A 21,270-nucleotide genomic window follows, 5' to 3' on the forward strand; every position below is an offset into this window, starting at 1 on the left:
ATCTTTGATTCTAACTGGTTGTTCACCATACAATTTCTTGAATAATCTAACCGACCCAAATTGAAGATAAACTTCTTCAAAGATCCACTCTCCTTCCTTATTTTTCAAGGTAATGATTCAATTATATTTTTTTCTCTACAATGGACACCTATGAAAAAAATTGGTGTTATAGTCCCCAGAGCCAACCAATCACATCTAGGTTTTTGTTTCCACAATAATTCCTCATGATGGAGAACCTCTTCTAATTCCTCCCCCACCTTCATTTCCAATTGAGTTGAACGGTCAGTACCCGAATTTTTCATCACCCGTTAATACTAGAAATAAATTGATCAAGTGATTTAGACATGCTTCCATTAAATCTCCAATTATTTTTGACAAAATCAGCAAAACTTGGATGTTCGACCCACCCTACTAGAAAAAGGGTCGACTTCTAGCTGATGCAAAACTTGGATAGCCAATTTTAACCCTACCCAAAGTTTCTTCCTTTTCTGTCTATCCGAACTACTATAAACGAAAGCAACATAGATTGGATGACCATACGAAATATCAATTACCTAGATAAGAATAAATTGAGGATGATTACAAACCACCTCTACTTGAACCAAATCTTTCCAACCTATCCAAATACCTTCAGAAAAAGCATAAACCTCCACCCGGTGAGAATATTAAAAGCCCAATTTAGCTGACTTTATCTGCTTTAACACCACTAACTTGTGTTTCTAGCAGACTCACAATATCAGACTTGAACTCCACATTATACTCTCAAAAAATGCGAAGGAACTTAACACTAGCATACCCCTAACAATTCCACGAAAATATAAACAAATTCATATTCATAATTTAAAGAAAAAATAAAGGAACTAACCATTTTCTGCTCGAAGATTCCCGACTCATCAACCCGCATGCCATTCATGCTCGGATTAGCTTTATCCAATTCCTTCTCAAGTTAAGAATTAATTAATTCAACCATGGAGTTCATTGTATCAAAAAGAGGTACACGAGCAGAACCAACTAACTTAAAATGATCTCCACATTCCCTGATAATCCTATTTAACTTCCTTTCATTACGGTTGGACCCAGATTTTCTACCAGATCCATATCCCTTATTACTAACTTAACCTGAATTCCCCCTCCAAAAGTAATGCCTCTCGTGTTACCAATATTATGAGTGACATCATTCTCCTTAAAGGTGACGACCGAATGATTTCCTAGTTTTAAAACATCTAGACTAATAGAAAAAAAAATCAGATACTTCAACAAAAAATAAGATTAAAGTGTGTAACTGAACCTAAAGGAATAGAGGCTTCCAGACCACTCATACCGAAAGAAGACACATTACAATCGTTGAGGATAGAGTCTCTCGAGTATCCCTCCACATGAAGAGACCCTTTGGGTTTGTCCCTAATTTCAGCAAAAGTGGTCGAACCGTCATTTTCCAGTCTAACAACAGAAATATTATCCTTATCCAACCTTCTTTCAACGTTTTTTTGAATCTAGTAGAGTTGACCCACTCCCACCAGCCGAATGATCCATTTTCGGCCCAAAGACCGAACCAACATTTTTCAGCCTAGTTGAAATTCCTGGTTTTTTTACCCATCATTTTATCTGATTCTCCCAAGTCCATCAAAACCGGCCCACTTCCACCAGCTGATTTATTCATTTTCGGGCTCCCTGGCCCAGTCTTTACCACCTGCTTCTTTTTGCCATTTAAGTCAGCCTTTCCAGGGGTGAGCGTTCGATCGAATCGAATCGAATCGAATCGAATGAAAAAATTTTGAGTTAATCGAGTTGACGAATCATATTTTATCATCCTAATTTGATTTGAAATTTTCTCGAATCGAGTAGAATGAGATGAAATTTGAATCGAATCGAATCGAATATATTTGTTCGAGTTAAATTTTAAAAAATAATTTTGGGTCCTTGTAACCATTGTCACCCATCGTAATAAAATTTGTCTACCTTAATCAAAATTTTTATTAACTTTCATCACCTCATAATTTATTTATTAAACTTTTATATACGGGTTAGCTTTTTTGCTTGCTTAGTTGTTTCAATTATCTTCAAATTCTTGCCATTATATATTTTGTAATTAAAAATATATTAAATGTAAAATGTGATTTTTTAATAAAAGTTATTTTAAAGATAAAATGTGAAATTAATACCAATATAAAATTTTAACATGAATATTTAATGGCATAATTAATAATTCAATTTTAATATAAATATTCAATATGACTAAACAATTCAATAATATAAATAATATAAAATGTGAAATTTAATTTAATAATATAAATAATAAATATAAATAAAATTATTACTATTTATGTTTAGTGATTTTTTTGGATAATTTTGATTTTTTATTTGAGAGTAAAGGTTGAGAAAGTAAAAGTTTAGGAGGAAAATAAAAAGTTTTGGGGATTAAATGTTTGAGGAAAAGTAAATAAATAAGGGAGTAAAATTTTGGAGGGAAAATATTTAAAAAAATTGGGGGGGGGGGATGGGTTTGGGTAGATAGGAGGTGGGATGGGAAGAAAGTAAAAATTTTGGGGAAAATAAAAAGTTTTGAGGGTTTTTGGGAGTAAAATTTTGAGAAAAAGTAAATGGGATAGTAAAATTTTGGTGGGAAATGGATTATGGGTAGATTGGGGGGTTGGGATGGAAAAGGAGTAAAAGTTTTGGGAGAAAGTGGGAAGGAGTAAAAGTTTTGAGGGAAAAGTAAAAAGGTTTGGAAGTTTAGGGTTAAAATATAAAATATTATAGTTTGATATTCGAATTATTCGAATTCGAAAACTGAACTCGATTCGAACTCGAAATTTCTAAAAAAAATCGAGTTAACTCAAATAACTCGATTAACTCGAATAACTCGATTCGTTTAACTAGAAATTTGAATATTTTTTTATTTTTTTCGAGTCGAATCGAGTTTTACTCACCCCTAAGCCTTTTCACTTCATCCCCTCCATTTCGTCTTCCATAAATTCACACCATTTTTGTTCAATGATTCTAGCATAATCTTCCATTTCCTTCTTCACCATGTAATACTGAAAATCTCGAGCCTAAGATGATTTTAATTCCATCATTAATGGCAAGTAGCCATTTTAAGTGATAATGGCGTAAATGCTATTGAAAAAAATATGGTAATGGCCTTTAGCCATTTGGAATGAAAAAAAGATAATGGCATTAGGCCATCATCCATTAAATAAATAAAGAATGATATTCAATTATTCAATTGAAGATAAGAATAATTGGAATTATTTTTTTCGAATATAAATAATAACAAATTTTCTTCAAATAATACAATACTTGAATATCTCTATATTTAAGAATATTTTAGACAATAACGAATTGAATAATTTTGATCATGTGATTTTGTATCAAACTATATTATAAGTTTACTATTTTAATTCTACATTATCTTTACATAATAGATTATGAGACGTGATAATTATATTAGTATTAGAGTTTTAAGTTTTTATTTTTGATCTAGTCGTAAAAGACATATATAAAAATATTGGACGAGATTATGTTGAAATCCATAAGTAATTATACAAATGTGTATATGATTGCAAAACTTGTATAGTATATTATTATTATTTTATTGAATAGAGAGTACAACAGAACTAAACCAATAATAACTAATGTTTAATACCAACAACCATACGTTGGTTCTCTACTAGGATTAAATCAGATACAACAAAACAAGGCTTTTCAAACACTTTCCAGTCAACCGGTATTCTCATAACTAAGGTTGCCGTATCATCCGTTACATGATTCCTCTGTCACCCAACATACTGCACTCAGACACCCTCCATCCGTTGCATAATTTCCTTAGCCCTCAAGCTTGACAGACCTTGATCTAGATCCCGACCATTGAAAATATTAAGAGCTTATAAACAGTCCAATTCTAAGATAACTTTTTTAAACCCTTCTCCCATGCAATTTGAATGCCCTCCAATACTCCCCATAACTCTGCTTCTTCAAGTATCGGACACTCCAACCTTTCGAGTATATCCCCAAAGCAATGGACCCTCCCTGTCCCTTGTCACCTCTCCAACCGGACGATTCACTCTGTAGAGTCGCATCAGAATTTATTTTTATCCAGCCCGTGTCAGGCAGTTGCCACCTTTCCTCCACAACCGCATAACCTTCAACCTCCGTCCCCTGCTGTTGTAAACAAGCAGCATAGTATATTAATTTTTAAATTTGTTAGATAGTAGACTTTAAAATTAGTGATTAATTTTATTAAAACCCAGATGAAATGAACAATCTTTATTTATTTTCCCGAAAAAATTAAATGCCATTTATTTCATAATGGCATCGGATGCCATTAATCTTCTCCACGTGGAATCATTTTTCTATCTATTTTGATTTATACATTTTTCTATCAAAAGTAGCAAATCTTTCTTTTCATTCACAGGGTAGTTTTCATTTTTTTCAATTACTCGTCAACTTCTTTTTTAAGTTATAATTTGACAATGATTTATAAATCCTCTAAGTCAGTTCAGGCTTCACCCATTCTTTGATCTTGAAAACATATTTGCATTTTTTTTTTAGAAAAATGAGAGATATTATCCTAAAATTGGAAAATTAATTTTTTTTTTTTTTGTCTATTAATGTAGCTGTACATCCATATCCCATACTTTCAAACCTGATATTTGATTTAGCTTTCAATCAATTAAAAAAGAACCTACATCAAATGGACTAATTATTTTACAGATTTTCTAAGGTTAGACTATCAAAAAAAGGGGCAATCAATTGTTTTCGTTTTTATTTTGGTTTTGACTTCGACTTCATGCTAGCTCTCCGAGCAACATCCCATGCCTTGGGTGGAACATATTTACCAAACTGTGTAGCAAAAAATGACTCATAACCTGGTGAATCAAATGCAAATCCACTGTGTTTCGATACTTCCTTCGGCAATTGAGATATTTCGTTGCTTCTTGCCTCGTCCGGTGTAAGGTGTTCTTTTGTTTCTTGTGAATCTGGTTTATTGATGCTGTCGGCATCATCCTTGTGACTTTCTTGAACTATCTGATAATCATAGGGGAAGAACCATCTTTGCACACTGAAAAACAAAATAAAGGAAAATGTTTAACAAAGAAAAGGCCCTGACTGGAGCATGAGCAAGCATTTCCATCATGCATCAAATATAATATATTAAGCATCCATACCCGACATATATTAAGACATTGGTGTGCAGATATGATCCCCTCCAAATACATAAAAAACTTTTTAAAAGTTGAACAAATCCGTACTCAACCAACTCCAAACATAGAAATACATTATAGCAGAGTGCTAAAAGTTGTCACATTCTTACCCAAGGTAAAGGAAATCTCCGAGAAGTGCAGCAACTGGAACAAGAAGAAGAGTGACGTAGAAATAGGATGTGCTCATCAACACATATATGACCCAAAACATGTTATCCTGCAGTAGCCAACTGAGTCAAGAAGTTGCATTTCACGAATCGAAATGGATAAAGGAAGATAATGAAACATGATTTGTGACTTACGTTGCGATCAAATCGAGTCATAATACCAGAATATATGAAAATAAACACGAACCACACTATAATGCTTCCTCCAACACTAATGTAGTGCCATCTTGTGATAGAATTACACATCATGAGAAGACGTAAATTAACAGTTACTACTACACATGTGAAGGCCATCGTGCTGACATCCCAAAGACCAAACATTTTACCATCTGAATCCCTGCTCGTTGAACTTGAAAGAGATACGAAATAAAAGAAGACTAGAGATTGATACACTGCAAAACAGGCCCATATTGCGACAACTCTCCTGTTGAAAAACATATTTCTTACTCCCTCCTTATATAATTCAGGGTACTTCTTGGAAAGGGATGAACTAATATCCTGGATAACAAGCAAGGTATTTGCATAAACAGGCAGAACAAGATTCCATCAGAAATAAATTGGAATGAATGGAGTACCTGGTCGAAGAGCCCAACAATAACCACTGGTAGTGCAGTGAATATGACATTGTACAATGACTGGAACCAATCATCATAGAACCTTTGGCCAGAAAATCCGGTACCGAAGGTGAACCAAAACTGAGTCAAAGTGAACGCAAGGTTCTTGTAAAAGAAATACATCACGACCTGCAAAAGGAAGTACCATAAATATCATCGACCAGAAATTTTAAAAATGTCTTGGACATCAAAAAGTCAAACCTTGCATAAGCTAAAGATCATACGAAAACCCATGCATAATACCAACCAAAAATGTTAAAACGTCCTTTAAAGGAAGAGGAAAGTCGAACCTTGCATAATCTAATATAAGACCAACGTCCATGCACAAGGAGCAAATCTTCAAGAAACCGAAACTGAGCAATTGCAAAATCACTAGCCATGACCGCTTGCATCCCCTCAAGCCCACTAATTCCAATACCAATATGAGCAGCTTGAATCATGCTAACATCATTTGCACCATCACCTATACTGAGTGTAATTTTACGTGCACCTTTCTTCACCAGACTTGTTACCTGCAAGCGCCAAAAGTAATTTCAGATGTTACCTCTACAAGAAATATCTAACCACATGTACTCTCTCTCCTTCCAAAGGTTTGAAATACAATATAGGGGAAATTCTTATGAATGTTGGTTTAAAGAAATGGAAAAAGCTGAAATTCTGAAAAAAATTCTTATGAACTTCAGCACTCAAGAAATGCTCGTTAAAGTAATCAATCAACAAAGGGAAAAATATTGGTTTAGCAAAGGGTTGCTTAACACACCAACCACTACTAAAACACGGATTATTTTAAATTTTTCTGAAGAATACTGTAATGCACCAATTCTACTAAGCTGTCAATAATGCAAGACTTGAATTAAAATAATACACCATAACAATTGCAGTAATTTTATCCAAGTACATTAGATAATTATGAAGGCATTTAAATTTTTATCAATTTACTGCAAAACCTTTTTCATTTTTGTGCGCAAACTTTTTATGTACACTACTGAGAAAAATTAATATGTTTCAGTACAGTTGCCATCAATAACCAACCTGTGCTTTCTGTAAAGGGGAGACTCGGCAGCAAACAACTGAAGAGCAATTCAAGCTTAAAGTGAGTAGCATTATCCTTAAACTTGGTTCTAAAGCATACATCAGACACTTTCCATCTATAACAAGTGCTAATTTTGGTCCAGAGGGTGAGCAAAAATATTGTGGTGCCTCATCAAGGAACTGCTTCAGTTGCTTTTTAACTTCCTCCTTCATGAAGCGTGCAATTTCAGTTTGGTCCCCCTGATAATAGGCATTCGATTACGAATAATCATGGCTGCAATTAATAGTTTATATCATAGTACATTAACAAGACTCGTACAAAATGCTTACCCTTTCTTCAACTTCTCTAATAGCATCTGTTTCAGAGCTGATAATGAATTGTTTCATCTCATTGTTTAGTAAGTTGCACGCTGCAGAGTTATTAAAATCATAAAGAAAATGAAGAGATCATGAACAATATAAGGAATGAACACACAGTTCCAAGGCAGGTTTCACGGAAAACTAATCTCCTTTAAATACTTACCGTAAGCTATATTTATTGCAGTTTCTATCTTATCCCCAGTTAGCACCCAAATCTTAATTCCAGCTCTAGAAAGAGTCTGAATGCAATTTGGCACTCCTTCTTGAAGCTTGTCTTCTATTGCAGTTGCACCAATTAAAATGAGTTCCTTCTCTATGAGTTCAGCCACCTGCATAAGTTTTAAAAATATGATAAATTAAATAATCATTAAAAGTACCTCCACAAATAAAGGCCTTTCAACTTTTCAATAACAGTAAAGCTGCATTGGCTTCCAATATTTCTGTTGTGAAAAGAAAGATATATTATAAATTCGTGTTTGTCCAAGTCAGAACTTGGCCATATTAATGTGCTACTTCAACCTCTAAGTATGAAATGCCAACTGATTGTGAAGATAACAGATTTTAATTTGAGGGTTTTCATGGATAAAAAATAAAAGAGTAGGGGCCTAGTTAGGTACAATAAAAGCAGAAGGGTTTATTTACAAGGGCTTTTCTAATATATCTGCCTCTATGGTCCCTCTCAATTTCGATATTGAGCAAACTGGTCCCTCTCAAAGAAATTAAAGCAATAATCCCTATCAATTTCAAAAGCGAGCAACTAAGGACAAATAATCATTAATATAATAACAAATTTAGCTCTCAAATTTTACATAATATGTCAATTTGGTCTGGATTTAATAAATTTAGCCCACAACATTTATGTATTGTGTCAACTTGGTCCTAATCTAACAAATTTAGCCCATAACATTTACCCATTTTGTCAAAATTTACACAATATATAAACTTCGTGGGCTAAACTTGTTATTATACCAATCAAAATCATGTACAATTGATAGAAAACATCAACACCAAGATTAATTGTCCTTAGTTGCTCACTTTTGATTGAATTGATTAATTTTTAAAAAGGACTAATTTGCTCAGCATTGAAATTTGAGAGGGACCGAACATGTGTTTTTACCTTCATTTTTAATTAAGACTAAATAAGAAATCAACATTCATGAAAAGATCAAATTTCTCTAAACAAAACATGCGAACCATCACATAACAAAACATACCTCATCCAACCTTTTTTCACGATCTCGTAGAGATGACTTGGCTGTGATGAATTTCTCATTCCAGCTCTCATACAAGTCAGGAGCTAGATCTCTATAGGCCAAGCAAAGGGTACGTAATCCAGCTGAGCCAAATTGTTCCAAGTGAACCCTGGTCACTTTGTTTAAGTCACCATTTCCAGTCCCCAATCTCTCATAAATGACAGTATCAGCTCCCTGTGAAAAGCATTGTTCTAGCTCAGTGTCATTTTCTTGCCAGAAAAACAGTATATAATCTCATCCTGTTCGGAAGTTCTGAAGACTTATTACCTTACAGTAAAGAACTAGTCGGCCATCTCGATAACGACATACAACAGACTGTCGCTTCCTCGTACTATTTAATGCAAAAATGCATAAACATTAGTGCTGACCAGAATGCACCCATTAATTAAAGCTATAAAGAAGGATGCATCCTGACCTATTGAACTCAAGAACATTTAAAATCTCATAGGACACATCTTGGGTTTTACCCATCTTCTCCACATGAGATTCACGAACATATATCATCGTAGGTGTACGCCTGCAAAGAAAGAACATCAAATCAAGCTTTTAAAGCCATGCAGCAAGAGTAACATCCTCAACTAATTTGCACCAACACAGAAACAAATAATCATTACGAAAAAATAAACTTGTAATCATTTCCTCTACCACCGATCAATTAGAAAGTGATGAATGTGATGAACCTTAGAGAAAAAAGGAACTAGAGGGTTGGAATATCCCATGTAATTTAAATCAATTACAATTAGTACCAATAAATTGTGAAGTTATGCTGCTTTCACGAACCCTTTTCCCCCTTTTTCTAGAAAAAGAAAACAACCTAGGGAAAATGTTAAACCCTTCCATTAGATCTTGAAATAAATTTATGTGGATTGCTCAATATATCTGGTTTGCTTGGTAAAGCTCCACTGACATCAAGATAGATATTATGTACTTCAAAAAACCTGCCTCCATTAACATGAAGATAAGGGATAAATCCAACAATTTTCAGTTGTAAAAGAACATGCAGTCAAAAATCTAGAATAGATTCAAGCAGACAGAATAAAACAAACTCAGAATCAAATTGAATCTATAAATTGTTTATAGGAATTCCATTGTTATGAAAAGAAAAAGGGAAAGAAATAACTCCTGCTTCTCAATGAGACAAAGGGCATCACCAACCTGTAAAAGAAGAAGCCAAAATTTTTTGCAGCCAAAACCAAAGCAGCTTCATCTGGGGATGCTGCTTGATATCTGATTTTCTCAGGGGTCTCCTCACCTTCAGGAAGCACAGTGTGACATATGGCAAGGCATCTAAAAAATTCCTGGAAAACAAGCACAAGATAAACAAAGCCTTAAAATGCTGTAGTCACCATATGATTCCTAGGTAGGTATCCAGCAATAGAATATTATTAGGTTTGAAATCCATACAGGTAAATCCAAATGGAAAGAAAGAAGGTTGAATATCGATCATGTTTTTCTGCATCCTTCTAAACTAAGTCCGTTACAAATGAATAAAACAGGAACATAAAAGGAAACCTCCATTTTTGTACAAACACCTGCCGCTTTGATGATCATACTGAGAAGGCACCCAGTATTACAAGTTAGGTTCAGTAACTCACTTATTAGTACATATTTTGCCTATTTCGTTAACACGCACATTTGTGTAGCACATGTAGGCACACGCACGCACAAAATTCACCACTTAGTTTCTTTTTCTTTTTCTTTTTTTATTCAGCATTTAATAGATAAACTAAAAACAAGACAGGTAGAAGGTCATGCAATGTCAGAACTTGGAATCATTGGTTTATAATTACTAAGTGCAACAGTAATGCTAATCCAATAATGGTACAACAACTCAGATGCTATGTCATCCAATACATCAATAAGAAGTTAATTAATTCCCACCTAGAATCAGACAAACACCATGAACCAAAAATCATCAGGAACCACTAAAAGAAACCACTGCCTTGAATGACAGTAGGAAAAGGGTTAAGATCCACTCTATTACTTTTTCATCGATTAATATCCAATACAATGACTATCGTCATTCAAATGTGTAGGAACCATGTAGGATCCATCTATTAAATGTGAAAATCAACTTGTGAATGGTAATTAAACATGCATTGGATATTAATGGGTGAAAAAAAACCGGAGTGGACCCACACCCGTAGGAAAAAAGATTATTACAACCACAAAAAGATCCAGCAGAGAGTTGTCCAAAAGTGAAATTAGTCTATGATTCTTAGATTTACTCTTTCTTGCATTAGAAACAATTCATCTGCAATTCCTGCTTATGCAGGCCATAAATCAGTACACAACATTTCTCAATACAGTCATTCCCCAATATCCAAGCAAGAAAAAAACAATGCATATATAAACAGAAAGAAAAGATCCTTGACAAATATTAAATAGGACAGCTGGCTGCAAACCTGTATATCACCAAAGCTCCCTTTACAAACATGTTAACTTAAGGTTTTATGTATCTGAGCTTCAAATATAGCTGAAACGATAGAGGACAAGCTCTTATTGTTCACAAAATATCAGGCCCGAGTAGGCCAAGCTCAAGCTCAAGCACAAGCTCAAGCTCAAGGCTAAGGTTGTAGTTGCAATTGGGAACTTGCAATTCATTTGTATTTCTAAATGAGTTTTCTAAAATAAAATGAAGTGAAGCAGATCTCCTAAGCTTTATTGTTGACAGAATCAAACTCCACATTTGCAATGCAGAAGATTGACTTTTATTACACAAATATAGACTTAAAAAATACAAATTAAAAAAATCCAATTGGACTAAACATCTTAAAGATCCAAATGGATAAGACAAATATCAAATATTATTATCAAACACAAAATCCTTTTAAAATCACAAATAGATTTCTTATTCTTGCCCTTAAAACAAGAAAAAAAGAAAAAAAAAAAGAGCTGAGATGGAAACAAGCTTTTAACAGAGCATCCTTTAGTTAAGTAAAAGCCATTTATTAATAAACATTCCATATTAAATACCAAATTCTATTGCAAAAGAGGCAAAGACCATAACCTACCTTACAAGCATCATGATTAGGTTCATTTCTCCAAGCTCCTTGCATAAGCCTCACATCATCAAAATTGAAACCCTTTTCCCGTAGTGAATTGGTTGATGTTTTCGCCTAAAGATGTTATAAGAACAAGAATATCATTTCCATGAAAAATAGGTAAATTTACTCAAAGAGCTCAAATATTAGTTGCTTTATAATTAGATATGGAAGGGACTACCTCTTGAACCTTTATTCCTTTTCTTTCAGCAACACCCATCTCTATTTCAGTCATACCTGTCCCGTACATTTCACCTCCAATTGAACACTTGAAGAACTCCATTAAATTTCTTGTCAAAGTTCCAGTTTTATCAGAAAAAATGTATTCCACCTAATCATACCAGCAATTCAAAATGATTTAGACTCAATACACAAAATAATAGAACTGGCTGCATCTCATTCAAATTGGCCCAATTTGCACATGCTTACCTGCCCAAGTTCCTCATTCAAATTAGAAGTTCTAGCTGAAGCAGGTGTGTTGGATTCAGCATGGTACATATTTAAGTCCTTGTTGATAAATTGAGAGGACTGAATAAACTTGATCGTCTGAAATTTTTATGTGAAATCCAGTAAGGCAATCTTTGTGCATTGATAAAGCAAGAAACCACATAAACAAAAAAAAAGGAAGACCGACCTCAATAGAAACATATAGAGATATAGGGATAATTGTAGAGTATAAAGTGAGTAGGGTCAGCATGGTCAAAATAATAACCTGTACAACCAGAAAAAAGAATTGAGTCGATCTTTTCTATGTAAGAGAGAGAGTTGAGAGAGAAACCTAAAACCAACAAGAACATAGTACCAGAAATCTTTTACTAGGATTGAATTGATCTTCCACGGATTGACTGAGACCTAAGTAGTAGTACTTTCGGTCAATGAATATACCACTGCAACATTTAAACCAGAGAACATCATTATCAACAAAATATGGGAGAACAAATAAAATCCCACAACAGTTAAAATTGTAATATTATTGCAGACAGCTATTTCCCACACCTGCCTATTGCTCCAAGTAGACACATAGAGAAAAGAGTAGAAAAGAGAGCGAGTATTAGTTTGTCAAGTTTCCTCTCTAATGTACTTCTTTTTGAAGGAACATTCATGGAATTCATCATAACCTGCAAACTCATCCCAAATTACCACAAAAAGGACATATAACTATAACTAGTAGATCAAACAGATAAAGGGAAGATAAAACACAGTTGCTAAGTATCAAAGGTCGAGATTTGATATATAATGGAAAAGGTTTTTCACATTTAAATGTTTATAATTAAACATTTCCCAGAAACCAACAAACTCCAGCATGTTAAGTGTCTCAGCATACTGAATATAATAGATACTATAAAACTTCGGCAACAAACCTTTGTTTCATGACCAGTAAAAATAACAGTCCCAACAATGTAATCAGTGTTTTTCAGACTGCAACCCTGAAATCAAATTGCAAATATCAGCTCTATTTAATTTCATCCATGGAGAAAGAATATTAAATACAGTTTTTCAACAACAAATTATTAGAAAGGAAAATTAAGAGACTCAGAAATTTAAAACAATGTAACAACAAACTATTGGCTGGAATTGTAATAAATTTTAAGTGCAAAAAGCACAGCCAAATTAAATGAGGAAAAGAACTAAGATTAAGTTCCTGACAAATTCTAGAGGGCCAAAAAAAACATATTAACTTCAGATTCATTACATGTGATAAGAAAGTCTCGGGGAAAAACAGGACAAATAAGCTGGAAACAGGTTAAGTAAACAGCTGATGATCAATGTTGTCAAGTGCACAAGATGGACTCTTGGCACCAAGCCCTTATATTGCCTCAGGTGCAAGTACAAAAAAAAAAAAAAAAAAAAGAAAATGGCTCAGCTGAGTGAAGTAAAGGTGCAATATGTACATGGATGTGATTTTCTATGAGTGTTTGTATAATTAACAGTTTATCTACAATACATGCACCATTTTTTTTGTTAGTCAAAACAAACTATTTCCTTATGGAGAGTGACACTATAACTCTCTCACTAGTGAACGTACATCAAGTGAAAAATGCGAAAAATAAAAGAAACAGAGAGAACTTTAATGAAGCAGGCTTTTTTGATGCCTGTCCCCTTAAATATAGGACATTCAGGCGCACCAGGCATGCGCCACACCCAAAAGGGTCTGAGGTGTTTTTGTTGTCTAGCACCAAGGGAAAGGTATAGGCACACCTAGGTGCATGCCTTGATGACATTACTGCTGATGGAAGGAAGATACTCAGAAAATACCCTCAGTAAAATCTGATTTGGAGAAAGAGGCATTGTTTGATTGTCCATTACAAGATTGCCAGTAAAAGTGTACAAAGAGTTGTTTGGTTGCTCACACTGAACTTCACCTGCAATTAACAAAGATTGCTTCCATTTAGAAGTTTAGAAGAAGAAACAAGAAAATATAAAAATTGGTTTTGAAAGCATCACTTCCGAGTGTTAGACAAAAAGAAAAAAGAAAATACACTAATTACTTCCCAGAGACTTAATGATGCAGTGCAGCCAAGGAATCCTTCATTGTACTCGATATCAAGTAATTGATGATATTGGATATTATATCATTGAGCTTTCTATATTAGAACTTTTAAATTTTTTAATAATAGAACTGTCTAATGGTTTTTATTGCAGCAAGGTTAAAGACAAAAAAAAAAAAAAGACATGAAAAGTTAATAAGGAATATAGAAAAAGTATGTAGTTTTAAGTGTTTAAAATGGAGAAAATGAAGAAGTTAAAACTAAATGAAGAACATTAAAAACATAAAATAAAATCAAGCCTTAGCAAAACTATGGCCTTAGACATGGCAAAGCAAAAGCAAAATTCCACAAACCCCAGCAGGAACAAATAACAGGGTTTCCTGCACTAACTTAAACTCCAATTTGTTGGCCATACCTCACCATATCCTCATTGCTGCTGAAAAGTTGAAATTTTCTCTTTTCACAATTTTTCTTCTGTTCTAAATTAATATTCTCTTTAAAAATAAGAAACACATAAGGAAGAGATGAAGACTAAAGTGAGAAATATGAAGGAAAGTGACATATTATAATAGCAGAATACAGAAGATATTTAAAAATGAACAATAACCAATGTCAACAATCTTATGCCTCATGGGTAGAACCATCCTAGTCAGATACTCAGATATAAAAGCATTTTCAAGAAAAAGTGAAAGTGAATTTCATCTTTAAGAAATTAATTTTATTAATTCATAATCACAAGACTTTAACTACTTTTTTTTGGCCAACAGACTTTGACTACTATCTTAGTGCTGCTATTAATACACTCAGCAGAATAGCATTGAAGACATGTAAACTAACAGACAAAATCATGGAAATCTTTGAACAAAATTAATTTATGATTTATCAGTCATTCAAGTTGGAAATATGACATAACTAAAAGGTTTAACCTTTAAATTCACATGCTTTTTCAGGAGTCACGTAATCCCAAGTCCTCTCAAGTGCCTTTCTGATTTTCAGATTTGTTTCGCCATCCAAATTTGCAGTCTGTGGACAAATTTTTAAAAAAAAAATTCAGTTCAAGAACAAATCACTCAATGAGGTATAACATTAGAAGGGCAATGGCTTTTCATAAATAGAATAAAAAGTACAAAATAACAGCTCCAAATAGACCCAGAAAAGGTAATTACCTCAATGTAGCAAATTCCATCAACATTTGTACTAGCAAGTAAAAGAAGATCGGCAGGAAAGAACCCATCTTGCTTAACCTGCAAAAAGGGAAAGTTTTCACAATATCTTCATAAATTTGTTCAGTAGGTGATACCATGTAAATCAACTCAGTAAGCTTTAATCATGATAATAAGATTATATTGTAGAATATATATATAAAAGGAAAAGAAAATTTTCTGCAAGCGACAAATATCTTAATACTTTCAGTCTCCAAATGGATAGAAAAATCATCAGGGAAAAATAAGAAACAAGTAAAAAGGCAATGACAGGTCATTGATTGACCTTGACCAAGTGTAAACTGTACATGAAGGCAGTATTAGCAGTACTTTTTGAGAACTTAGGTGGGGGAAACACAGTCCTGAACCGGAAATGCATATAATATGCCCATAAGACTGAATTTATGTCTACGAATTAGCAATTAGAAAGAATCTCTCAGTAGGTCACCTGAACTTCCAATCAATCATTCATGACACAAAACTGAGAGAGAAACGCACAAAGGGAAAAGAATATATTTTTGAAGATCTTTCCTAGATATATAGTGGAAGAGGGAAGGGGGAAGAAGGGTGAAGTTGCACAACAAATTAAGACAACCATTTGACTGTGCGGAGGAAACAAATCAACAACAGGAATTTAGAAGCTTACCCTGATAATATCTCCAACCTGCAGCTTTTTCCATTGAAGAGATTCCCACCCTTGTGCTTGCAACACGTCGACAAGAGTGTTATTTATAGTCATATCATTCTGAAAACGTTGCTGTTGTATATGATAAGGGAAAGAACGAAATTCAGCATTCAACCCAAAGTTACAAAAAGTCAATGCTCAAGCTAAACCTTCCAGAAACTTAATCCCTGGCCCAAAAACCTCCCAAACCAAAAATAAAGACAAGATGAGAAAGTCAATAAGGGCACAAGCCAAAGGAAGAAAAGGTATGCTACAATAAGCATGCAATGTAATACTCACCCAGTCCTCAAATGCCTCTTTAATGAGAGAAAATAAAAGCACAAGACTCAGAGGAACCATATTTGTTATAGGATGAACAGGACTGCATCAAGAAAAAATTGTTATTACATAAGAGTTCACATTTACACGAATCAGTTGGTTAAAATCTTCTGTCTTACAAATCATTAGCACCAAAATATTTACAACAGAAGAAAGGGGGGGGGGGAGGAAGAGAAGTTTCACATGCAGCACAATAGGAGAAGATGAGGTAAATGCAATCAATGAGCACATGGAAGAAGGTAGAAGATGATAATTGTGCCTAAAAGGTGGACTTTCAAGTTTCAACATGCACCATGACTACTAAAACAGCTGTATGAATACTTTTTTTTCTTTAAATGATAATAGAATAGAGTTTTAACAATATGGAACAGAAGATGAGCAGGAAACTGAAAGAAAATACTATAGATGGTCCTGTCAGTTTCTGCACCGAAAACATTTTCAGTTTCAACATCTATTTTTATTTTAAAAAATAAATAAAATGAAGCACATCAGACCAATAAAATATTAGTGATATTTAACTCAAAGCGGAATAATTTTAGATCAGAGACAACAAATAACTCTCATTCTGTTTGTGAAATAATTTAATTGTGCCCAAGCCACATTCCCTACATCAAGTGAGCACCACCCCGTGGACATTGAACAAATTTACTATCATCGTTCCAGGAAACCTTCTCTTTGTAATTAACAAAGCTAACAAAACTCAGTTCACCTATTCAGTAGGAAACGTTACCTATACGGAGTTGCTGATAGGATTGACACCATAAGAAAGTACAAGTTAGCTACCCGTCTGAACTGTCAGAGTAAAACAGAACTTTGTTAGGATCAGAAGTAGCCAAAAACATTAATCAAGCAAGATCTCTAACTCACATCCCAGACCCAAAAAATAATGGTTCATACAGTGAGACTGTATGACAATTATGGCCAGAGATATGGAAGTTGAAGTAGCATACAGAATGGGAAAAGAAACTATTTCATTATGACTATGCAAAAAATAATTGATGGGTAGGTACATCCTCAAATTTGTCAACAGGAATTAACAGAAGAACAACCCCTGAAGAAGAAATGGTAAACATGGAATACTTTATTGGAACAAAACTTGGTAAGTTTTCCTTTTTAAAATAACTGATAACATTTAAACTGTTACCAGGTATTATTTCTCATTAAGATAGTACAGCCCACTAAACATGCATTAGCCAAATTAAGCTGTTTAGCACTTGAAAGAAAAAATATATCAGTATGCTATAAACCAAAGATTAAAACATCTGAAGTGACAAGTAAAAAGATTACACATGCCTCTACAAATGTGATTGCTAGGTTTGAAAGTGTTTTTAGGAAAGGTTGTAGGGCTTTTTTTTTTTTTTGAAATATGAAAAAGGAGAATCTTGAAGGAAGATGAGATAAAAACCAGAATAACTTTTCATTTATTATTATTCTCGAAGAAAAAGAGTAAAATTCTCCCCACAAGAACCATGATTGAGTCAAGAATAGAAATAATATCATATCTTCCATTGTGTTCCCAACCATATACCAGTAAAAAGTTATCATAAGAAATGCCTAAAGAATCACACAACCATATACCAGTTTCAGTTCTGTAGAACTCCAATAAGATTACCTGTTCATATAGCCCCTTTGGTAGAAAGGTAAAAACGTTGTACTTGGTAGTCGATATCGAATTCCCCTGGAATAATAGAAACCACACTAATGAGAACCAAATCATACTCAAATCAGATGCAAGCAACAAAAGTACAAATACAAACAAAACTTCTAGAACCCAAAAACATTCTTACAAAATAATGCAAATCTAATCATGGTCCAATTTTATACAATATATATATATGAATATATGGAATAAGCATTGAGAACTTATGTATCTGCAACTGCTTTGAGAAATGACACAAATAAACCTCTATATCTACTCATGCATCATAATCGAACTTTCCAAATGAGTAACCAACTAGACTTCCTCCATGTAAGCATGACATGAACAAGGCGACATGCTTGAAACTAGTAGTAGAGTGATCGCAAAAGATTATGGTCACACTAATATCTGGAATCTTATCAAATAACTATGGAAAACTACTTTTTGAAACTTCAGTAAAATGAATCTTGCAGTGAAATTCCTATTTCTGGGTAGCAATTATTTTTGGATAATCAATAAATAAAAAAGACAAACCCTGAAGGGAAATAATGAATGAAAAATAAGAATTTATCAAGATGAAACACAATATTACAACATATTTCACCTCAAAATTACATAAACCTATTGCAAATATAAAAACGAATAATTTCTGCAGCCAAAGATGTGTATATGGCACATTTCACACGTCAAACAAAGAGTTTAGTGGAGGCTGGTAGAACTTTTTGAATCAATTACAGGTCAACGCAAGATAAAACTTAAGCTTCAATAGATGACAATCCTCAGAAATGATTGGTGGTCTGAAGAAAATGCTTAAATACTATCTTCATAAGCATCGTAAATGATACCAAACCCACTTACTGTATTTGCACTCTCATAGACTCCTAGCACAAAACTCAAAATTAGAAAAGATAGAACATGAAATAGGCACTCCCCTTGAGGCTAGATAAGAAAAACGTCTAAAACCTTTAAGCACGGCATAATTGATCAGGCCCACGCCTAATGCACTTAAGTGCATATTGTTGTAAGGTGATAAACGCTAAAAAAAATCTTTCCTAATTAAAGTTCATTCTTTGCATTAATTGAAACTTTCCTAGTGAAAAATAAAAAAGGGGATGACATGAAACACTTCTCGGTTGAGAAATCATGCATAATGGCCAGCCACAAAAAAAAAAAAAAAAGTTAAAAAAAAAAAAAGCATGTTTTTGAGGACAAACTGGACCGCTTTTAGAATTTATTATCGTAATTATACATCTTACGCCTCAGGCAATTAAGAATTTTAGCGCCTAGAGTGCAGATTGCACCATTAACAATAAAGCCAACAAAAGTGAAGAAAATTAGTTTAAAAAAATTAGAAACCTAAATCATGTACCTCCAGATGGTAGCATTAGTTTCGTAAACAATAAAAAATGGACACAAGTTCACTATATTTCCTATTTTCCAGGGAACCAAAACGTCGTAAAAAAGAAAGAACGAGGATTTTTCCCAACAAAACCAGAAACTAATATATAAAATATATAAATACCTTGTATCTATGAGCGAAATTGGCCTCGCGGTGATTGCAGTAGATGGTGCGGAGGGCAGGTGCCTGTGGCTGAACCCGTCCGAGTGTGACTGTTCGACTCGGCGTTCCCCATCCACTCATCTTCCTCCTTTCCTTCTCTTTTCTTTCACTTTTTTTTCTTCTCACCGGTCCAAGAAGAGGAAAAAAATTTAAAAATCTAGAAATGTAGATTCAAAGAAATGAACACTCAATCGGGTTTAAATGGGACGTTTCGTTTCCATGGACGATGAAACGGATGGGACTGTGTTCTTTGGATTCAATTTATCTTCGCTTGGATGATGTTTCAGTTTTGTTTTTCTTGTTAAAAGAAAATTTATTTACAAAAATTCCATTTTAGCTTCGGCAGTTTTAAATTTAAAGCAGGATCGATCGAACCGCGTTTATTTTGCCTAGCATTTCGCCGCGTGGCTCCATTGTCCATGCAGCGCGGCACCAATCAAAAGTGAATTTTGGATGGTCTTGGATTTTGAAAGATATTTCCAAAAACGATTTTTATTCTACCAAAGTATCAACGCAACAGCTTCGGCTTCTACTTTTTTCATCATCAGCTTCAGCTTTTTATTACTCGGTTCTAGGGATCGCTATGTGAGGAATTGATTTGTGTTTTCCTTTTCTCATGTGTATTTATTAAAAATAGGGTATATTTGTTTTTTTACAAAATTTGCAATGTTCCAAATTTTCAGCTTTTTAAGTGAATTTCTTTTATAAAATTATTTGAAAGTTTGTATTACGAGCTATATCAATTAATGCCAAAGCTATTAATTACAAATATTATTATCATTATTTTAAATTTTTCAAATTTTTAATTAAAAGTCTATATAAATATTTTAAAATGTAAAATTTAAATCATTTTATCAAAATGTTGATAACTTTTTATGCTAATTTTAATTTTATGAAGAAAATACTAAAATATACAGCTATATTGCACCTCTAAAATAAGAGGACTAATAGCATAAAGATTTCAAGATCATCAAAATAACGTTCAAATCAAGATTTCAAACAAAATAAAAGTAATATATACTCTCCTTTTTTCAAAGTAACTGCATTAGTTATCATTTTTTTGGTAACAACAAAAAAACACAATCAATTACAAATTAATAGTAAGATTCGAGTTTGATAAACGAAAATATCTATTAATTCGGTATTGATCATCAATTGTAGGATGAGCCACATTAAAAAAACTCTTACCAAAAGGAGAATCTTTCATCGGGTTAGCTAAAATATTAGTAGTAGAATTCACTTCTCTAGGTACTTGCTTAAAGATTACTCTCCACTCACGCTTGTACAGCTCTTGGATACGTAAAATCAAGTCTCTATTTGAATGTTCTCTGTGATCTCTATGGATGCCCTTAAAAGCCAAAGCACAATCTATTTCAATAATTTTTAGAATTAAATGACCCGAATCCTTATTTAAATAAAATACAATGGTAAAATAAAATAAAAGAAGAATCCATATAGAATTACACTTCTTTTATTTTATTTTAGAATAAAATTTTAAACCTTATTAAATTCCATCTATTTGATATTGATTAGAATAAGGTGTTTCAATCTTACTAGAATATGTCTTTACAAGCCTATAAATGACAAAGTTTATTCCTCTTGTAATTAATTCGAATTCGACATAGTGAATTTTCTTCTCCTTTGCCCGTAGTTTTTTTCTCGAAAGGGTTTCCACGTAAAAATCTGTGTGTTCTTTATTTTA

At 33.4% G+C, this 21,270-nt stretch overlaps 1 protein-coding gene across 1 annotated transcript; it reads right to left on the reverse strand.

Annotated features, from left to right (window-relative positions):
* Positions 1–4,565: 4,565 nt before the first annotated feature.
* On the reverse strand, positions 4,566–20,162 carry LOC108450482 (phospholipid-transporting ATPase 3). Its single transcript, XM_017748130.2, has 27 exons — positions 19,530–20,162; positions 17,981–18,046; positions 17,099–17,160; positions 16,330–16,411; positions 16,012–16,122; positions 15,330–15,407; positions 15,090–15,186; positions 13,931–14,037; positions 13,036–13,101; positions 12,671–12,792; positions 12,477–12,561; positions 12,309–12,386; positions 12,104–12,220; positions 11,856–12,005; positions 11,645–11,749; positions 9,786–9,928; positions 9,046–9,147; positions 8,898–8,961; positions 8,592–8,804; positions 7,541–7,706; positions 7,348–7,427; positions 7,018–7,257; positions 6,276–6,497; positions 5,947–6,114; positions 5,507–5,869; positions 5,315–5,421; positions 4,566–5,062 (listed from the first exon to the last, which is right to left on the reverse strand). Exons 1-27 carry the CDS (start codon positions 19,647–19,649, stop codon positions 4,765–4,767), a joined length of 3,612 nt encoding a protein of 1,203 aa, XP_017603619.1. The 5' UTR covers positions 19,650–20,162; the 3' UTR covers positions 4,566–4,764.
* Positions 20,163–21,270: the final 1,108 nt, after the last annotated feature.

The sequence above is a fragment of the Gossypium arboreum genome, chromosome 5, assembly GCF_025698485.1.
Source record: "Gossypium arboreum isolate Shixiya-1 chromosome 5, ASM2569848v2, whole genome shotgun sequence".
Lineage (NCBI taxonomy): Eukaryota > Viridiplantae > Streptophyta > Magnoliopsida > Malvales > Malvaceae > Gossypium > Gossypium arboreum.